Source organism: Propithecus coquereli, unplaced genomic scaffold (genome assembly GCF_000956105.1).
Source record: "Propithecus coquereli isolate 6110/MARCELLA unplaced genomic scaffold, Pcoq_1.0 Scaffold7, whole genome shotgun sequence".
Taxonomy (NCBI): domain Eukaryota; kingdom Metazoa; phylum Chordata; class Mammalia; order Primates; family Indriidae; genus Propithecus; species Propithecus coquereli.
The window spans coordinates 12,617,078-12,636,015 of NW_012153062.1; the positions used below are offsets into that span (position 1 = coordinate 12,617,078).

The window sequence follows — 18,938 nt, forward strand, 5'->3', positions numbered from 1 at the left end:
TCGAGACCAGCCTGGGCAACATAGCAAGAGCACCTTCCACCCCATCTCTATAAAAATTTTTTTAAAAAATTAGCCAGGTGCTTGAATTGGGTTGTTGTAATTTTCTGTTGACCTTGATCACAAAGCATGGGGATATTGAGACACCCCAAGGGATCTTCTGTATTCTAGACATACTCTTCCTTACCTCCATTGTGAAGTAGTAGTCCAGTTTTCCCATGGTTGTCAGAATTAATCAACCTAGCCAACACAGTAACTTCCTTCTTTGCCTGTTGATTGAGGGGACATAAGGAACTCAAAGTGGCTGGATGGCAGTCTTAACTTCCAGTTTAGTGAGAATTGTTGTGTCTCCTGGTGGAAGTATTCCTTCCTCAGGACCTACGACCTCAACTCCAACAGAAAATAACATCACCAGAACAGGAAAAAAAAAATCTAGTGGGTCACTAGGGGTAATAGTGAGTGATACTAAGTGACACTACTGCCATTTCCACCCCTTGATTCCTGGACCCAAGAATACTGGCTATAGGAGAAACCGTACCGTATATTAGATGCTGATTCAGAGCATTTATAGCCTTCTGGGAAAACCTTTCACCAGTCCTGCAAGATATTGCCACCTAGCTGGCATTGTAACTAAATCTTCAAAAGGCCATTCCACCATTCTATCAAACCAACTGTCTCAGGATGGTAGATAACATAGTATTAACAAGACCAGCGAATTCCATGAGCATGAGGATTAATCATTGATTGCCTCAGAAAGAAAATTTCAGTCTCTTAAAAACCACAAAAATGAATTATTAGGTCATCTCCAACTGGATATAATAACATTAGCATAGTGTTTAAGAGTGTAGATCAGTGCTGTCCAACAGAAATATGCAATTTACAAATGCAAGACACACATGTATTGTAACTATAAATATTCTAGTAGCCACGTTAAAAAAGGTAAAAAGAAAAAGATGATATTTATTTTAGTAGTATTTCATTTAAAGCAATGTATCCAAAGCACTATCATTTTAATATGTAACCTATGTAAATAAGCATTAACTAGATATTTTGCATTCTTTATGTAATAATTCTTTAAAATATGGTGTCTTTTGTATTTACAGTATGTGTCAATTTTTATTAGCTACCTAATACATGCTCCATGCATTAACTTCAGTTAGCTACAACACAGCAAGCCATATTTTCATGAGTCAGTGATTTCTATATGCTAATATATATAATTACAGGAGAATCTATCTAAGCAAAGTCTTTGCTTGGTAGACATTGGAAAAACAATTTCTTACATCTTTGAATAAAAGTAGCAAATAAACTTCCTTATAATTTAAGGGTCGGGAACGGGATTATGCTCTTATTGTAAAGTTTGTTCTATGATATTCCCTTTGCTTTCTATGCTGCTTGAAGGAGGAATGATATAGACAAAGGTGGATAAACCCTAATCCTCGTTCACTCTGAAGCAGTGTTACTGATTGCCTTCTTTCACTTCTTCCAGCACATCAAATCCATTCCTTACTGAAACTATTTACTATGCCTAAAATACCCTTCCCTTCTTCACTTGGCTGCCTGGCCTCCTCCTACTCTTCAGGTTTCAGATTAAATGTCAGGTCTCATCCTTCCCTGACCAACTTTGCTAAAATAAGTCTTCTCTTTTATTCTCCACTTCATCATCACAGTGATTTCCTTCGTGAGCTTATTTCATAATTTGTAATTATTTAATTTTTAATTTAGTTGTTTTTGTCTCTGTGTTACAAGACTTTTTGCCTCATAAGGTCAGGGCTTAAATCTATCTTGCTCACTAATGAAATCTCACCAGCCATCACAATGCCCCACACAGAGTAGGCACCAAATATTAATATTTCTTGAGTGAATGAATGAATGATAGGCGTGTATCGTTCCCTCCTGTATTAAGGGGCTTTCAAAGAAGGAGGTCACAGAAATGATTTCTTAAACAATATATCCACATCAAACAGCTATTGAAAACTGCAGGGTTTTTTTTTTTTAAACAACTTTATTGAGATATAGTTTACATAGCATAGGGTTCACCCATTTAAAGTATAGAATTCAATATTTTTATTATATTTACAGAATTGCACAGCTATCGTTCTATTCTAATTTTAGAATATTATCATCACCGTATAGAGAAACCCTGTGCCCACTAGTAGTCACTCCACATTCCCTTTTCCAGCCCAATGGTCATTTAAAGAAATTTAAATAAACACATAGATCAATGGAACAGAATAGAGAGCCCAGAAATAAAACCACACATATATGGTCAACTACTCTGTGACAAAGGCACCTTGGGGAAAGGACAATCTCTTCAATAAACGGTGTTTGAAAAACTGAATATTCGCATACAAAATATTAAAATTGGACCCTTAGAAAATACACAAAATCAACTCAAAATGTATTAAAGACTTAAATATAAGAACTGAAACCATAAAATTTCTAGGAAAAAAACATGGGGGAAATGCTATTTGACAATGATATTGGCAATGGTTTTGGTTATGACCTCACAAGCACTGGCAAAAAAAGCAAAAATAGACAAATGAGATGGCATCAAACTAAAAAGTATCCTGCAGGGTTTTTTGTTTTTTTTTTAAGAACATCCAGTAGATTCTCAGTTTCACAAGGATAGAGACTGTTTGGATTTAAAATTCATTGCCTCCCTGCATAGTGCCTGTCTCATATTAGGCACTCATATATTTCTGTTGATTGAATAAATTAATTTTGATAGGAAGCCCATAGACTATGTACTTATACTAGGAGAATTTTACTCCAATATAAAATTTACTCCAATCTAAAATTTAGGATGAGTTAGAAAGAAACAGTGATTATAGGTGATTTGAGACCAGTGAAATGTATGTGTATTTTCTGTTATATTTTTTCCTAAAAGGGACCTGTTGGTTTACCTGGAGAAGTTGGAATAACTGGAAGCATTGGTGAAAAGGTAATTTCTTACATTATTTCGTTTTACAGTAATAATTCTAGGCTAAATTCAAAGGAGAGACTTTCACATGGTGTTTTATGTTGATTAGAAATCACTCATAACTTTAGCACATTATGTATATTGAATCTTTTAAGTATATGGAAATATAGCTAATAGCATGTATGTTTCTAATTTTTAAAGGGCATAGTACTGTTTTGGCTATAAAGAGAAGAAACAGTCTAGGTTTATGACTAGAAAATATTATTTAAATCTACTTTATAAGAGCAAACCCCCTATAGGAAGCAGATTTATAAGAGAAGAATAAGTATCGTTTTACCTTTCTCTCTCTCTCATGTCTCATGTATTATATACTTGTTCCTATTCCCATTCTTGCTCTTTTCTTGGTCTAGATTATTCTGTCCCCCTTCCATCTATTTATTCAAAACCAAATCGTTGGACTCAGCTGAATTCCCATACCGTCTGCACAGTCTCCCCAGACTCCTCTAATCCCTCCTATTTCTTCCCTTCCTAGACTTAGCACAAGTACCGCACTGCTCAAAACTTAATGGTCCTCCAATTGTTTCATCTCTGTTAATATTATATCTACAGTTACTTTAGGGTAGAATCTAAGTTAAGTTTTTTTATAACTCTCCTAACTCCCACTTAGTACATTCGAAGTGTTTAGTATATACTTATTGATTTTTTATTAACAATGTAACAAAACGTATGAATTCAGTTCAAAAAATCTAGATAGGTTTATAATTTTTTTCATTCTGATTTAGTTATTTCTATGCTGGCTTAAATCTTCTACACTAAGATTTTGACAATCCTGAATTTTCATGTGAATCAGTTTAGTCTTTTTAATCTGCTATGGAAGACTTGATTATCTTGATCTCTCAGAATTATTTTGGGGGCACTTAATTGGACTAGACAGACTGTAGAAATAAATGTCTTCCAATGGTTGTACAGACTACTTAGTTTTTGAATATGCTTTAATACTTTCACTATTCTCATATTTTATGTCTCATAAAATTGTATTTCTACTAACAAAATTTTAGCATATGATACATGCTCAATTTTAAGTTGTGTTTATCCATAATTTATATTTTATAATAACAAGACTTTTAGTATTTTTCCCTTGAAAAACATCTTAAGAGAATGTTTCTTGTACTACAAGTCTAGCAATTTTGGGGTAAAAATGCAAAATTCAGAAATTTAAAAATGATTGGAAATTAAGATGAAATATGAATGTAAGGTATGATTCTGACAGTTTTCCATTCTAAGCTTAGCCCAGTTATAACTAATTAACATGCATCAATGGTCCTCTTTTCTCTTTGTTGTTTTAAAAGGGAGAACGTGGAGGTCCAGGCCCACTAGGTCCCCAAGGGGAAAAGGGCATTATGGTAAGATCTCAGTGATTTTAAAAATATGTTTCCGAAGACCGTAATAAAGTTAAGGTATTCCAGAGGTGAAATTGCCTTGACTAGAATTTAAGTAAGTGAAAAATGCTATTTTATAAGAAATTTCTATTAGAATTTTCTAAGTGGTTTAACTCCTGGAATGCTATATAGTACTAAGCCACTTGGAAATGTGATGGCTTAGTTAAATGATTCTATAGTTTTAGGAAAAGAATTAAAATACCATAAATTAGCTAAAACAGATGCAGAAGAAAAACTAATTAGAATTCTACTTATTCTTCTACAAACTATAGTTTATATGGCACAGATCATCATTGCCAGTTTTCCATGAGTTTGTGGTCAGATGTAATTTTTTGCCATAAAGAGGTCAGAACTCAGAATTCATTTCACTCTCTTATATCTTTAAGATAGGAATAGATGACAAACTTTATATCTGGGTTGCATTTTTTTAGTTTATTAAATCATTTCTAAGTGTGATAGGAGCTAGAATAAATAATTATTACCAATAAGATAAGCTTTCTTTCAGAAAATACATTGTGATAGATATGATGGCCTATAATACTATCTACAAATTCATTTCACCTAAGTTATTCTTTAGTTTTAACTTCTATATTTTCAGAAAATCTCTATAAGTTGTTTTTAGCTATCTCCAGTTGCTGTCAACTAGGAAATTTAACATACCCATAAGACTAATCAATTTTAGGAATCATTACTTCCTAAGGCATTTTCTGAATCAATATTAATATAATACAGTTTGTGGTCCCTCTAAAATTTGACATGCTAAAGTATTTGTACACATTCATATTCCTTCATTATAGAATTCCCTGATCTCTCTGAAAATTATATAGTCTCATAATTTATATAACATAGCATACATTCATGCATAAGATAACATAACCTACAGAAAGATGAAATGAATATTCTCTTCTCAATAAGCTGCAGTAGGTGATTCTAGCTAGCAATTTTCACGTCTAATAAATAGATTATACAGCTTCTATACAGTCGTGTTTTTTTATTTCTATGTTCTATCAGCAGAACAGTTCCTGCGACCTTTCATATCTTGCACAGGAAAGGGAGAGATTGTCAAATTATCCCTTTTCATTACTATTTATAATTTACTGGTTTCTCTTCAATGAAAATAATTAAATGCAATTGATATTTTCATATCTTTCATATTTCATTCAAACCATAGGGATATCCAGGTCCTCCTGGGATTCCAGGACCCATGGGTCCATTGGGATTACCTGTAAGTACAGGAACAATTTTATGATCTCTTGTAGAATATCTATTTTAATTTAAGTCCATCAATTTTGTTGAACAAAAATTTGCTGAACGAAAACAAAATTTTTTTGTTTTCATGCAGATATCATGTATAAACTAGTAAAGACTAATTCTCTCCCAAACTGTACAAAACACTCTGGAATATGGTCGTGGTATCTTGAACTTTCTCACCTCTACTTGGTATATTAACCAGTGTCAGTTCTGCAACCTAAACTGAACAACATTTAAACTTTCTTTTGAATAACCACATATAAGAAAATAGGGTTGTGTAACCAAAGCATTTGTACCCCCATAATACTCTGAAATAAAAATAAAGAAAATAGGGTTGGTAATCAAGATTAGAAGTGAGACCAATTTAATAAAGAAATTATAAGTTCCAACATATTTTTCTTAGAAATTTGCAAATATTCTTATACAACCAGATAAAATTTGTAGAAAATATACTTTATTAAATAAAAATTGAGTATTGAAAATGCTCCATTTGTTGTTTACAGAAAGATAATGAAATCCTGCCCCTAAATATTGCTTATCAAAATTTGACAGTTATTGTAAACATAAATGTGAAAAAGATACATAACCTTTGGGATATGCATCAGCCTTCAGGATATCCTGAGCAGCACTTTTCATATCAGAAATGCTTTATACTAAGTTTCGTAAAGCTTCTGTTTTAAAAATAATACAAATTTTCCAGTATATTCATAGACATGTTGTTGGCTTCCAAAATGAAGAAGGCTGGTCCAGGGCATAATTGCCAATCTCTTTACTTACATAAAATAATAAATAAATTTGAGATCCTAAAATCACTTTGTTTTTATCTGCCTACAGTTCATAAATAAATTTTATTTTCCAATTGAGCCTTGATTGAAGACTATAGGTATAAAAATAATTCATTATAATTGACTTAGTAATAAATACCATCTTAACCTCCATTGCAGGCTATTTTTTTGGCATATTAATTTGAAACATTTTGTGGCATTTTTCATGGTAACAGAAAAAAAATCCATTTTTATGTGATAGGATTGAAATGTCTAGAATAATGGTAAGGAAATTTCATAGAGATAGCCATTGCTTCTTTGATGAGCCAGGCAGATTAGACTGGTCTGACGGGCTGAGTGGGTATCTCCTTCCTCCCTTACTCCATATGTGTTCTACCCCAAAACTGCCTGGTCAGTAAATATTAAAAGCTTTCCATTCTTTGTTCAGGGTGTTCACACCATTTCTCCAATTAACGGAATATCTCAAAAGCAGAATATCAAGGGAGGGAGGTGTGATTTAAAACATATTTTTTAAGAAACCTAGTCAATATAATTTTAAGAATTCCCAAGGGGAATTACTTATAAGAAAGGGTATGACTACTATTCAGATAACATTCCTGTGAATTCTATGACTGATTTTTAAATTTGCGACATATAGGGTCATGCTGGGGCAAGAGGACCACCAGGGAGTCAAGGTCCTAAAGGACAAACAGTAAGTAACCTAATGAAAGAAGTACATTAACCTGAAAAAAAAAAATCACTTCAAGAATAGTGATAAATGTTCAACAAAAATAATATCATGCCTTCTAAAATTGTGCTTAGAAATTGTCAGGTTTTTTCCTTGTTTTCATTACATTAGATGAATGAACTACCTACATTAATTGACATATGACTCATAATCATTTATATTTATAAGATCATAGTTTTCCATTTTAATTTTTACATATATCACTAACTCATACAGAATTATTTTTTCTTATTCCCAATCTCTAATTCCGTTTTGGGGGGATTGTAAATGTGAAGATCTTTAAATAAATTATTTTTCTATTCACAATAGACTTACATAAGAAGGAAAAGTAACATCAAGACAAAATAAGAGCACTAAGAAATGGAACAAAGATACAAAGGATGAATAAGGGTTTATTTTAAATCAGAGGGTTACTAATTTTCTAATAATTATGCATACAGAATTAAAAGAAATATCTTCATTAAGTTGTCTCTTAAACATTAAATCCTCTTTTTTCTTTAAAGAAATAAGAAACACTATTTATTGCATGCCTGTCACATGCCAGGCACTTTTAAATACATTATCTCACTTAGTACTCAAAACCATTCCAGGAAGGAGAAGTGTTATAGCTCAGGTATTATCGTTGAGGAAACCAGGGCTCAAAGAGTTTCAACGTGTAGGCTGTAGACACAGAGAAATAGCACAACCAATATTCAAGCCTTAGTGTGTCTGATTCCGAAGCCCGTGCTTACTTAATACCACATGGAGTGTAAAGGAGTAATTTTTAATTAATTTGAATATGTGGGCTTTCAGAATTCTGCTTTGTGACTTGGCCTTACTTTGATTTAAATAGAGCTAGTGAAGAAAATACTTTAAAATTCTAAAAACATGTCCTCTACCTAATAATGGTTTTAAAAAAAAAAAAAACTGCGGGTTTCCAATTGGCAAATGGGAAAAGAGTGTTATAAATTCCCAGTTTGAAATAAAACTTTAATTTCATGTCCCATGTTTTAGGTGAAGATTGAAGACAGAGAACAAATTTGTCTTTATTATTATTTCTTTTCTGAAAAAGTATTTTCTATCCTAGATTATAGATTTACAGTTTCAACCCTGATGGCCACATGAATTTTAAAAATAAGATTTATAATAAAAAATGACAGCAGATGATCTATACTCAAACTGTCATTTAGTGGTTTGTACCCTGCCAGCATTCAATATTTGGTCAGGTCTAATATGTTTGTTCAGCTTTGTATTAGTCATAGGGGAAAGTTCAACCAGTTTTATGACAGGTGAAAAAAAGGAAGAAATACTTATTTGTGCCTTTTGTTAATTAAGTAATTTAGGTCTTACTGACACAGGCAGAAACCATATATCTAAGCACAGTCTTTTCCTGAATTACTTGTACTATCTCATAAATCATACAGAAAGTTCATTTGTTCTGCAGTTGTCTAACCTGACCGTGATCCCTGTGTAGACTATTACTCTTTCCTGATGTGTCACTTTGTCCTCAACTCCTACTTCCCCAAGGATCACTTTTCCTCTCATCCTCCAAATACATTTTACTGATTCTTTCCCAAAATTGCTGCTCATAATTTTACAAATTTTACCCAATAGTTTCTAAATAAGGAAGCTTTGTTTGGAAGTAAGGGCTTTGTTTAGGGGGGAAAAAAGAGCTTGCTTTACCAGGTGAATATTTCAGGCAACCAATGGGCATTGGGAGTACAAAAAAAGAACTGAAGACCAGAATATTTAAGAAAGAATATAGTATCAGGAACTTCCATTGTGGTAGCCCTCTGGTATCTTCCTGTTTCTATCCTCTTCTCTCTTCAATCCATCCTCCCCAGTAGGGCTGTGATCCCAATCCAGGAGGTATGACACACAAAGCAAAGTTAACCTCATCTTCTTTCTTGCTCTCGAATTGGGTCTTTGATCAGGAGACACCTTTAAGTTTTGCACTTTTTCTCTAGAGAGGTGGTGTAGAGGCATACAACTGAGTAACTATTCTGACTATGCTGTTCAAGATTTAAATGGGAAGGAAGGATTAAAATAACTATATTGGTAATATGTAACATTTTAAGATTCTCTGTGGAAGAAGTAAAATAGATCTGACTATAAGTTCTGAAATTTGGCTCCTTCAAGGAAATGCATACCATATAGGGGAAGGCAGTCATCAGTATCTGGCTTCAGATTCAATGCTAGTAATACCCAAAGCACTCCAAGTGATAAGACAAAGCTTCCTCTGTGGTTTCTTCCTCTGAAATAAAGTTTATAACAAGAAAAGAATCAAAAAGATATTTTCTCTCAAATCACTGATAATGTTAGTTTTTGTTTAATGGAACATTTTGTTCCAGCTGTGTAAGTCAAGAGCGAGAAGAGACTTCTAGACATATTAATAATTGGTTAGACATGTGAGTGATTTAAAATTAATAGAGGCTTCAAGCAAAGACAGATAGATATGGTTGGAAGAAAAATATAAATATAGTGAGTCCAAGTTACAAAGACATTTGTTCTGTGAATAAGGCTGTTTCCTTCATTCATAGATATTTAGCCTATAAAAATTAATTACAGGGGTCATAGAAATGGACTTGGAGTTCTCATAAAAGTCCTGCTAAATAAATGAGTGTGCTGTTTATCTTAATATCTTAGTTAATCGTATTTTTTTCTTTTAATTTTAGTATTTACATGAAATAGTGGTTCTGTCTCCTACCATCTAATACATTTAGGATTAAATTGATAATTCACGAATTTGGTTAACTCTTTTAAATCACTGCCTACAATTCAAGTAGTGTTTACTTTACAAAACATGCTTAATTTATATACCTGAGCTATCAGATTTTTATTCTAGCTTTGAGACCTTCTAATAGCTCAGTGCAACCAACTTTAACTTTCCTAAGAGGATAAAGAAAATACTAGATGTTCTTTTTATCCAGGATACTTTCTCCAAGAGAATACCCATGAGCTATTTTAAAGCAGTTATTTAAAAAAACAACTTTATGCCAAATTAGATGCCTATTATAATGCTATTGTCTAACTTTCTTAGAGCTTATCCTAAAGCTTATTTTGTCTTAGGACTCAAAGCAGGCATATACACTAACCCTTAGGATAACTTCTACAACCAATTTCAGTGAAACATACAAATGTTGATAAAGCTAAGCTTTTAGTTAATTAGCTTACTCTTGCCTTAATCATAGAGAGTACCAACCTTTCCCAGAGTTCTTCCAGCCTTAAATTCTTAACTAGCAACCTTTAATTAATATAATGGCATTACTTAGACCTTTTTGAAAAAAAAACTGAATACATTTATCATCACTGTAGGCAGAGAAACTTCTCTTTGTTCCCTGTGTCATCCTGGCTGAGGAAATGAAATAATAAATGTGGGAAGTATTTTTTTAAAGAACAATGCTTAGATTTACCTTTTCATTGATACATATTGTGCGTATTTGTGGGGTACATGTGATATTTTGTTACATGCATAAAATATGTAATGATCAAGTCAGGGTATTTAGTATATCCATCATCCCAAGTATGTATCATTTCTGTGTGTTGGAAATATTTCAAGTCCTCTCTTCTAGCTATTTTGAAATGTACAATACATCCTTCTTAACTATAGTCACTCTACTCTTTTATCAAACATCAGAACATATTCCTTTCATCTAATTATATGTTTGTATCCATTAACTGAACTCTCTTCATCACCCACCCACTCACACACCCTTATCAGCCTCTGATATTTATCATTCTACTCTCTATCTCTATGAGATCAACTCTTTAACCTCTCACATATGAGTGAAAACATGAGATATTTGTCTTCTTTGCCTGGTCATTACTTAATGTAATGACCTCCAGTTCTATCCATGTTGTTGCAAATGACATGATTTCATTTTTTTCATGGATATATAGGGTTCTAGTGTGTGTGTGTGTGTGTGTGTGTGTGTGACATTTTCTTTATTTATTCATTCTTTGATGGACACTAAGGTTGATTCATATCTTTGCTATTATGAATAGTGCTGCAATAAATGGGGGTACAGGTATCCTTTGTTCTACTGATTTTCATTGGATAAATATTCAGTAGTGGGATTGCTGGCTGATATGGTAGTTCTATTTTTAGTTTTTTGAAAAATCCCCATGCTGTTTTCCATAGTGGCCACACTGATTTACATTCCCACCAACAGTGTGTGAGAGTTTCCTTTTGTCTGCATCCTCACCAGCATCTGTTATTTTTTGTCTTTTTAATGATAACCATTCTAACTGGAATAAGATGATATCTCATTGTGGTTTGATATGCATTTCCCTGACATAGTGATGTTGAGCATTTTTTCATATACCTTTTGGCCATTTGTGTATCTTCTTATAAGAATTGTCTATTCATGTCCTTTGCCCGTTTTTTTTTTTTTTTTTTGAGACAGAGTCTCACTCTGTTGCCCTGGTTAGAGTGAGTGCCTTGGCGTTAGCCTAGCTCACAGCAACCTCACACTCCTGGGCTCAAGCAATCCTACTGCCTCAGCCTTCCGAGTAGCTGGGACTACAGGCATGCGTCACCATGCCCGGCTAATTTTTTATATATATTTTTAGTTGTCCAGATAATTTCTTTCTATTTTTTTAGTAGAGACGGGGTCTTGCTCTTGCTCAGGCTGGTCTCGAACTCCTGAGCTCAAACAATCCGCCCGCCTCGGCCTCCCAGAGTGCGAGGATTACAGGCGTGAGCCACCTCACCCGGCCCTTTTGCCCGTTTTTAATGGGATTATTTGTTTTTTTATTATTGAGTTGTTTGATTTCCTGTATATTCTGGATATTAGTCCTTTGTCAGATGAGTAGTTTTCAAATATTTTCTTTCATTCAATAGATTGTCTCTTCAGTCTGTGGATTGTTTCCTCTGTGGTGTAGAAGCTTTTTAGTTTAATATGATCCCATTTGTCTATTTTGGTTTTGTCTGTGCATTTGAGGTCTTAGTCACAAAATCTTTGCCTAGACCAATGTCCTGAAGTGTTTTCCCTGTGTTTCTGCTAGTATTTTTATACTTTCTTTTTAACATTTGAAAAATATTATAAACTTAATAAAGCACAATTATTCATTCTCTGTACATTTAGACATCATGGGAGTCAGGCAACTCACCTAACATCTGCAGATTTCAGTTTCTTCATCTTAAAAAGTGGAATTTGGACGATTTCAGCCATGGTAATAGGTGATTTATGTGCCAGGACAAGAAACTGGCAGTTAATTTGAGACTTACCTCCAGCTAGATTTATCCTTTTCTACATATATATCTAGGCAGTCACTTAATCTGATTTTCTCCAAGAAATGAAATTTATTTGCCATCTTTGGGCCTAACGGTCTTTTTAAAAAAATTCTAAATTTATAGCTCTGTGTCTGGGGGGCCTTTTGAAGTTTGATCCTTATGGCTGCTGCCAACTAAACTTAGAATGACTTTTAACTCTCTATTACTAGCCTTGGAGATATCTGCTTCATCGTGTCTGATTGTCTAGAGTGGAACTCATTATCTTTGCCACTCTTCTCTCTTCATCCCAAATTTACATTCCTAATTTGTTTTTCTATTAATGCTGTCATCATTCTACCAGTTAGCCAGCAACAAAATATCCAGAAAGACAGAAATTCCGGGTTGCAAAGGGGTTTTAAGTGCCTAATTATCAGTGGATACATTTTCAGTTTAGATCTTACTTGTGTTGTATAGTATCTTACGATGTTGAGCACTCATTCCTTTTCCCACTGTCTCAGCCTTCTTCTTCTGTTATTCCAAACAACTTAGCAATGTTTCTTACAGGACAGAAAGAGAAAAATTAGGCATTAAAGGTGCCAGAGAAAAGGAATCAATACAAGCTGCTGAAATTTTAAGATGAGGATAATAAGTAGAGCAAAGTCCTGAGGGACCTTCACACTTAAAAATTCAGTCATCCTTTGATCATTATTCTTTTTCATCTTCAGTTACTCAATTGTTAAACATTCCAAGCATGCCCCCACCTCAAGACCTTTGTGCTTGCTATTTCTTCTGCCACAGTGATCTTCCCCAAGATATTTGCATGGCCTGATCTTACCTCTTCCTGGTGTCTACCCATATGTCACTTTAGAGAGACTTTTTAGACCACCCTATCTAAAATAGTGCTTCTCACTTTGGATAATCTCCTTTATTTTTTTTCATTATACTTAACTACTTATTTGCATTTTATATTTTAATTTGACATATTTATTTGCTTGTTTATTAATTCAGGGATTTGTCTCTTCTCCCTACCATGTCCTCTGGGCCTAAAATAATGCCTGGCTTATAGCAGATACTCAGTAAACATTTGTTGAAGGAATAACACACTGTGAAAATTATTCATCTATTAAATTGAGTCCATACTCCTCAATTTGATCTTCAAGTTCTTGCACAATAAGATTGTAATTTAGTTTTCCAATCTTTTATTGGAAAATAGGGCAGAAAAGGAAATTGGGGACAGATTACGGAATACTTTAAAAATAGACAGAAATTATAGGGCTGGAGCAATGGCTATAACTTTCATAGTATCAGTGGAGCTATAGATTCTCACAGAGTATGAGTGTTCTCTCCAAATCCATGAAAGTGCCAAAGAGGATCAAGGAATGTAGTTAACCTAAGAGTACCCTGGAAGAGAGTCCTATTATAATAAGCAGCTTTTAATAATATAAATCTAAACCAAAGCTTATGTCAGAGGGAATACAAGAGAAAGTACTGGAGCCTACGGAGCTCCTTCAGATCAGCATGTTGTACTGGGAGATTTGTATCCCTGTTTTGCATGGAAATCTTCAACAGAAGATTTCTGCCAACTGATTTAAATATAAACTCCAATCCTTTACCTTTTAAGTCTCAGTCTTCCTTTGTATACTCATTAAGTGTGGAAATATTAAGATAATATTTCTCTGCATGTGATCAATAGCCTGGGCAAACAAGCTGCTTTTTCATTCTGTGAGTATCTCTTTTCAGGCCTCTGTCCCCTTTCTTCATACTGTCTCTCAAGGTAGAATTCCTTCTGTTTTGAATAAGTCTGTCAGAGCTTGACCTCCAACTGCCAAAATGGTGTCTTCGTTCCCATTACAAACATGTGAAGGCTGTCTTCCTCTGTGAATCCTTCTTCTGGCCCTTGACATGCCTTATCCTTCCCTGTGCTATAGTACTTTGTATAATTTACCGTTTCATTCTATCAGCCTCATAAGGGAGAAACTTTCTCATGATTTTGCATTCCCATAACACTTAATGCATTTTCTTTTGCACAGATGTTCAGTTAGAGGCTGTAGAATTAAATTAAGTCCCTTAAAAAAGACTTTAAGATCTTCCAAGAAAAGTTATAATATGGGCAAGGAGACTATTCTGTTGTTTTATTAGAGAGTGACTTTTCAACTAATCCTTTTTTGGAACTAATTATTGAACAAATATTGAGAAGTTTTAAATTTACATGAATATTTTCAATAGCATGTTTTGTACCTTTGCTGTGCCCCACCATCGCCCAGTAACGATTGTCAAGCAGGTGCGTAGTAGGTACAATACAAGCAGCACTCATTTTCTATAATGTGAAGAGAAGAGCACCATTCCAAAAATATGTTAGGCAAACAAACCAGCCACTTTTAAGTTAATGTAGCATTATTTTGAGAATATATCCTGGCTGGCTGCTGAACAAATGATAAAGTGAACAAAATACCCACATATCACACCTATATTATAACCACCTTAACAACTGAATCAGCTATGTTGGTGCTCATTTGATTTACTATTTAGCATTAAATTTTAAAAACAAAGGCTTGATTCTCCCATGTAAATAGGTTCAGCCAAATACCCAACTGTTTTCTTTTCTGTGGTCAGGGCATTAAAAACAAGCAGAATGAGTTTGTCAAGTAAAGAAGTCACAGTGTCTTCATCTGTAAAGACACCCAACAGTAAGTAAAAAAGGAACATTTCAAATTACCAGCCAAATATTTTTTCCATCTCTAGGGATCAAGAGGACCAGATGGTCTCTCAGGGGAACAAGGTATACAGGGTGCCAAGGTAATCACTGATTTTTCTCATTTCATATGCAGTTAAATTTTATTGAGCCATATGTCCTACTGGTCTAAAAAATTATGTATTTCCTTACAAAAGTATGGTTCTAAATTTTCTTTTAGTCTAAGTACGAAATATATATAAAGTTTTTACTACATACACTGAAATGTTTTCTTTTCAATATCGCACTATGTAGTTAATGTTTTATTTTTTGTATGTGAGTATATGCTACATATGTAAGATCATAATTCACATTCTTATTAACTCACCTGGTCTTGATACTTTGTTAGGGTGAAAAAGGAGATCAAGGAAAAAGAGGGCCTCATGGTCTTATTGTAAGTAATAAAACATTTCACATTAAAGATGATGAACATTTTAAATCTTCTGTGTTTTTCTTGGTGTGTGATTAATATTTTGGGAGAAGGTTACTTGACCCAAGCATTTTATTTCTTGTGTAGGGTAAGACTGGAAACCATGGAGAGAGAGGAGTGCAAGGAAAACCAGTAAGTAATAAAAAAATAATCAGGCGATGAACAATTTTTATCTGCTTTTTTTGGTGGGGGTTGAGGGGGTGTACTTAATGTTTGGGGAGGTTTTTGAACAAGTGAAAATTATATATATTTGCAGTGCACGATATGATATTTTGATATATGTATGCATTATGAAATGACTACCTTTATCTGCTTTATTCTCTCATACAACTATTATTTAGTATTCAGTATGTTAGACTAAGAGAATACAAGTTCTTTTCCTCCTTTAATCATTAGTCATTGTTTTATTTGGGCAAGTTGCTTACCCATTCTGGGCCTTGTTTATACCTATCTATAAACTGGTGGTGGTAACTGTTACTCTTATTCCACTCTAGTTATGACAAATTAGTTTTTCTGTAAAACCCATTTCAAAATAAAATGGTGTGATATATAAATATAATGGGACGTTAATAAAGCTTATGCAAGAAAAACCTCTTTTGAGGCCTCTTGCCTAGTTTCTTTTTAACTCAACTTTGCTTTTTAGACCTTTGGAGTGTGGAGCTGTGTGTTTCATCGTGCTTTCCCATGGCACTGCTCTAAGAGTTTTTAATATTTTATAATGCTGGATATTTTCCTACTGTGAAGAATCTTACCAGAATTAGGCACTTTTTTTTCCCTGAGAGGCAACAAGTTCTGTGGTTATCATCACTAAGGGGGAAAAATGTTAAATAAAAGAAAGATAAACACATACATGCATACATATATATACACATAAGATATTACATACATAAGAGCCCATAAGCTTAAATGTATGAGTATTTTTAATTTCATTCAGAATCATAATTTTTAATGATGACCTTTTTATTTGTCATATACGTGTGTGTATAAGTTATAACATTAGATGATAATATAAATAGATCGCAGCTGAGGAGTCAGAAAAGGTTAGGATGAAAATGTTCTAGCTGCTACAGTAATTGTCACTAATGTCACTGCATCTGCTTGATCCTCTTTGAAATCTGCTGCCCCCTGCCAGTTGTTTTCCACAATAGCATTATAGTTGACTGTGGTCAAGCCTAAAATATCAGAGACCTAAAAGAGAAAAAATGACTCTGTCCAGGGAAAGAACTTGTGTGTGGCATTGTATTATTAATTAAAGTTATTCCCAAAGAATATTCCTTGAGTATTAATATTCATCCTCTGGGTTTTATTATATCAGTGTAAATCATGTTTCTATAGATTCCGATCACTTTGCTATACTGCATGGAAAGCTAATATGTTGCAATGAGTGGAGAAATTTGGAGTTCATCAAATTCATTTCTCTCATTTAAAAAAAAAAATGAGTCCCAGAGAAATAGAAATACTTACTGCTTTTTGACCTTTCTTAGAATTTTATCTTCATTTTCATCCCAGCAGGTATGCTTGGAAAAGTGTGACATTTGATGTGTGTTTGACTTCCTCAATAAAAGATACTAGAATCATTTTGTAACCTTAGCTTATGGCAAGCAAGTCTCATGGACTGCTGGAAGAGTTACACTACGTTAGTGCATGAAATGGGTTGTATGTTAAATCGTGAGTTTGTATTAGTTGAAGTTTATGCCTACATTGTCTCCTTCTTGATTGGATTGAGATCTTGGAGAAGCTAAGAACAAACAACTGAAAAAAGTCAGACAAGCCCCAAAGATTCATTTGATCCTTCAGAGTAATCTTAGTGTCTCCAGTCATTTATGCACTGTCAACAAGCAGGCAATACTCTACAATAGACATATTGGAGGTCGAGTTGACCTTTGTTCTAATGCATGATCCTAAAAACTGTATAAACTTGTTAAAATTGGTTAGCTCTCTGGATCATGTTTTTCTCATTGATAAAAGTAAAGAGACTGATAAAATCTCTAAGACCCTCTCCATCTATGAATTGCCATATTTCTAAAGCCAGGTATTAAACGAAAACTGGCAACACATATCATACTCTGGTAACCCAGATAACTAGTAAAAATATATTTTTGTCTGTGAACCAACATCATTTCCTGTACAGTACTTGCCTGATCTGACTCAAAGAGAAAATCAGGAAGAAAGGCCACAATCCATTTAAGGTAATAAAGCCTGGGTCATGGCTTTCTAAATCATATAAAAACTGTAACAGTTCATATACTAGTGATTTTTTATCTAGATATTCTATCAATTAATGAGATAGGGTATAAAAACAATCTCCAACTGTGATTTTGTATTTCTCTATTTCTCCCTTTAATTCTGAAATCTACCTTTTCTGATATTAATTTGAAATCTAATTTATCTGATATTAAAAATAGTTCCTCCGGCCTTCTTATGCTTACTGTTTACATGGCGTATCTTTTCCATTAATTTACTTTCAGCCTATCCATGTCTTGGTGTTTAAAGTGAATATCTCATAGTTGGATCTTGCTTTGTATTCGTTCTGACAATTTCTTCCTTTTGATTAGAGTATTTGTTCCATTTCCATTTAATGTAATTGTTTATATGATTTGATTTAGGTCTACCATTTATGATTTGTTTTACTTTGTGTCCTTTCATTGTTCAGTCTATTCTGTTGGCATTGAATAATTTTGAAAATTCTGTTTTAATCTATTGGTTTTATCTATAGTTCTTCTCATTATTATTTTAAGTGATCACTGTAGGTCAAGGGTCAGCAAACTTTTTCTAAAGTGCCACAAAATAAATATTTTATGTAAATACTTAACACAAGTGTAAGAAACTTGCCAACCATATAGGACCATTTAGCAATACTTTGTCTTTTATATTATAACTGTTTTATGTATTACATCTACATATATTATAAACTGCATGTTACAAAGTTATAATATTTGCTTTAACATAAACAAAATATTATTTTCTTAAATATAAATGAAATATGTACTTTTAGAGATGCTTAGTGGGGAAATAGTGTTTTTCATTTACCAACCTATTTGCCATTTCTGATGCTGGTCATTCCTTTCTGAAGATTTGTGTTTCCAGATGGTGTCATTTCCCTGTAGTCTATAAAATTCCTTTAGATTTCTTGTAGTGAAGTCTTCAAGTGCTGAATTCTCTTAGTTTTTGTTTATGAAATGTCTCTATTTCTCCTTTACTCTTAAAGGAGAGTTTCACTGAATATAGGATTCTGGGTTGACATGGTGGTGTTTTTATTTTGTTTTCATTCAGCACTATAAAGATGATTTACCATTTTCCTTTAGCCTCTAGTATTTCTGATGAGAAGTCCACAGTTATATGTATCATCATTCCTCTGCATATAATGTGTCATATTGTATTGGAGTCATACTGGATTTCAAATATTGGTTCTGCTATTTACTAGCTGTTTTGACTTTGTACAAATTACTTAACCTCTCTGA

General features: G+C 33.4%; 1 protein-coding gene across 1 annotated transcript in view; it reads left to right on the forward strand.

Moving 5' to 3' along the window:
* The window catches only part of COL24A1 (collagen, type XXIV, alpha 1), a 342,918-nt gene that overhangs the window by 195,041 nt on the left and 128,939 nt on the right, over nucleotides 1–18,938 (forward strand). The window contains exons 24-30 of the mRNA XM_012661028.1: nucleotides 2,888–2,941; nucleotides 4,270–4,323; nucleotides 5,531–5,584; nucleotides 7,033–7,086; nucleotides 15,059–15,112; nucleotides 15,397–15,441; nucleotides 15,565–15,609. Of these exons, the coding sequence (XP_012516482.1) occupies nucleotides 2,888–2,941; nucleotides 4,270–4,323; nucleotides 5,531–5,584; nucleotides 7,033–7,086; nucleotides 15,059–15,112; nucleotides 15,397–15,441; nucleotides 15,565–15,609 (360 nt within the window). The remainder of the gene's footprint in view (nucleotides 1–2,887; nucleotides 2,942–4,269; nucleotides 4,324–5,530; nucleotides 5,585–7,032; nucleotides 7,087–15,058; nucleotides 15,113–15,396; nucleotides 15,442–15,564; nucleotides 15,610–18,938) is intronic.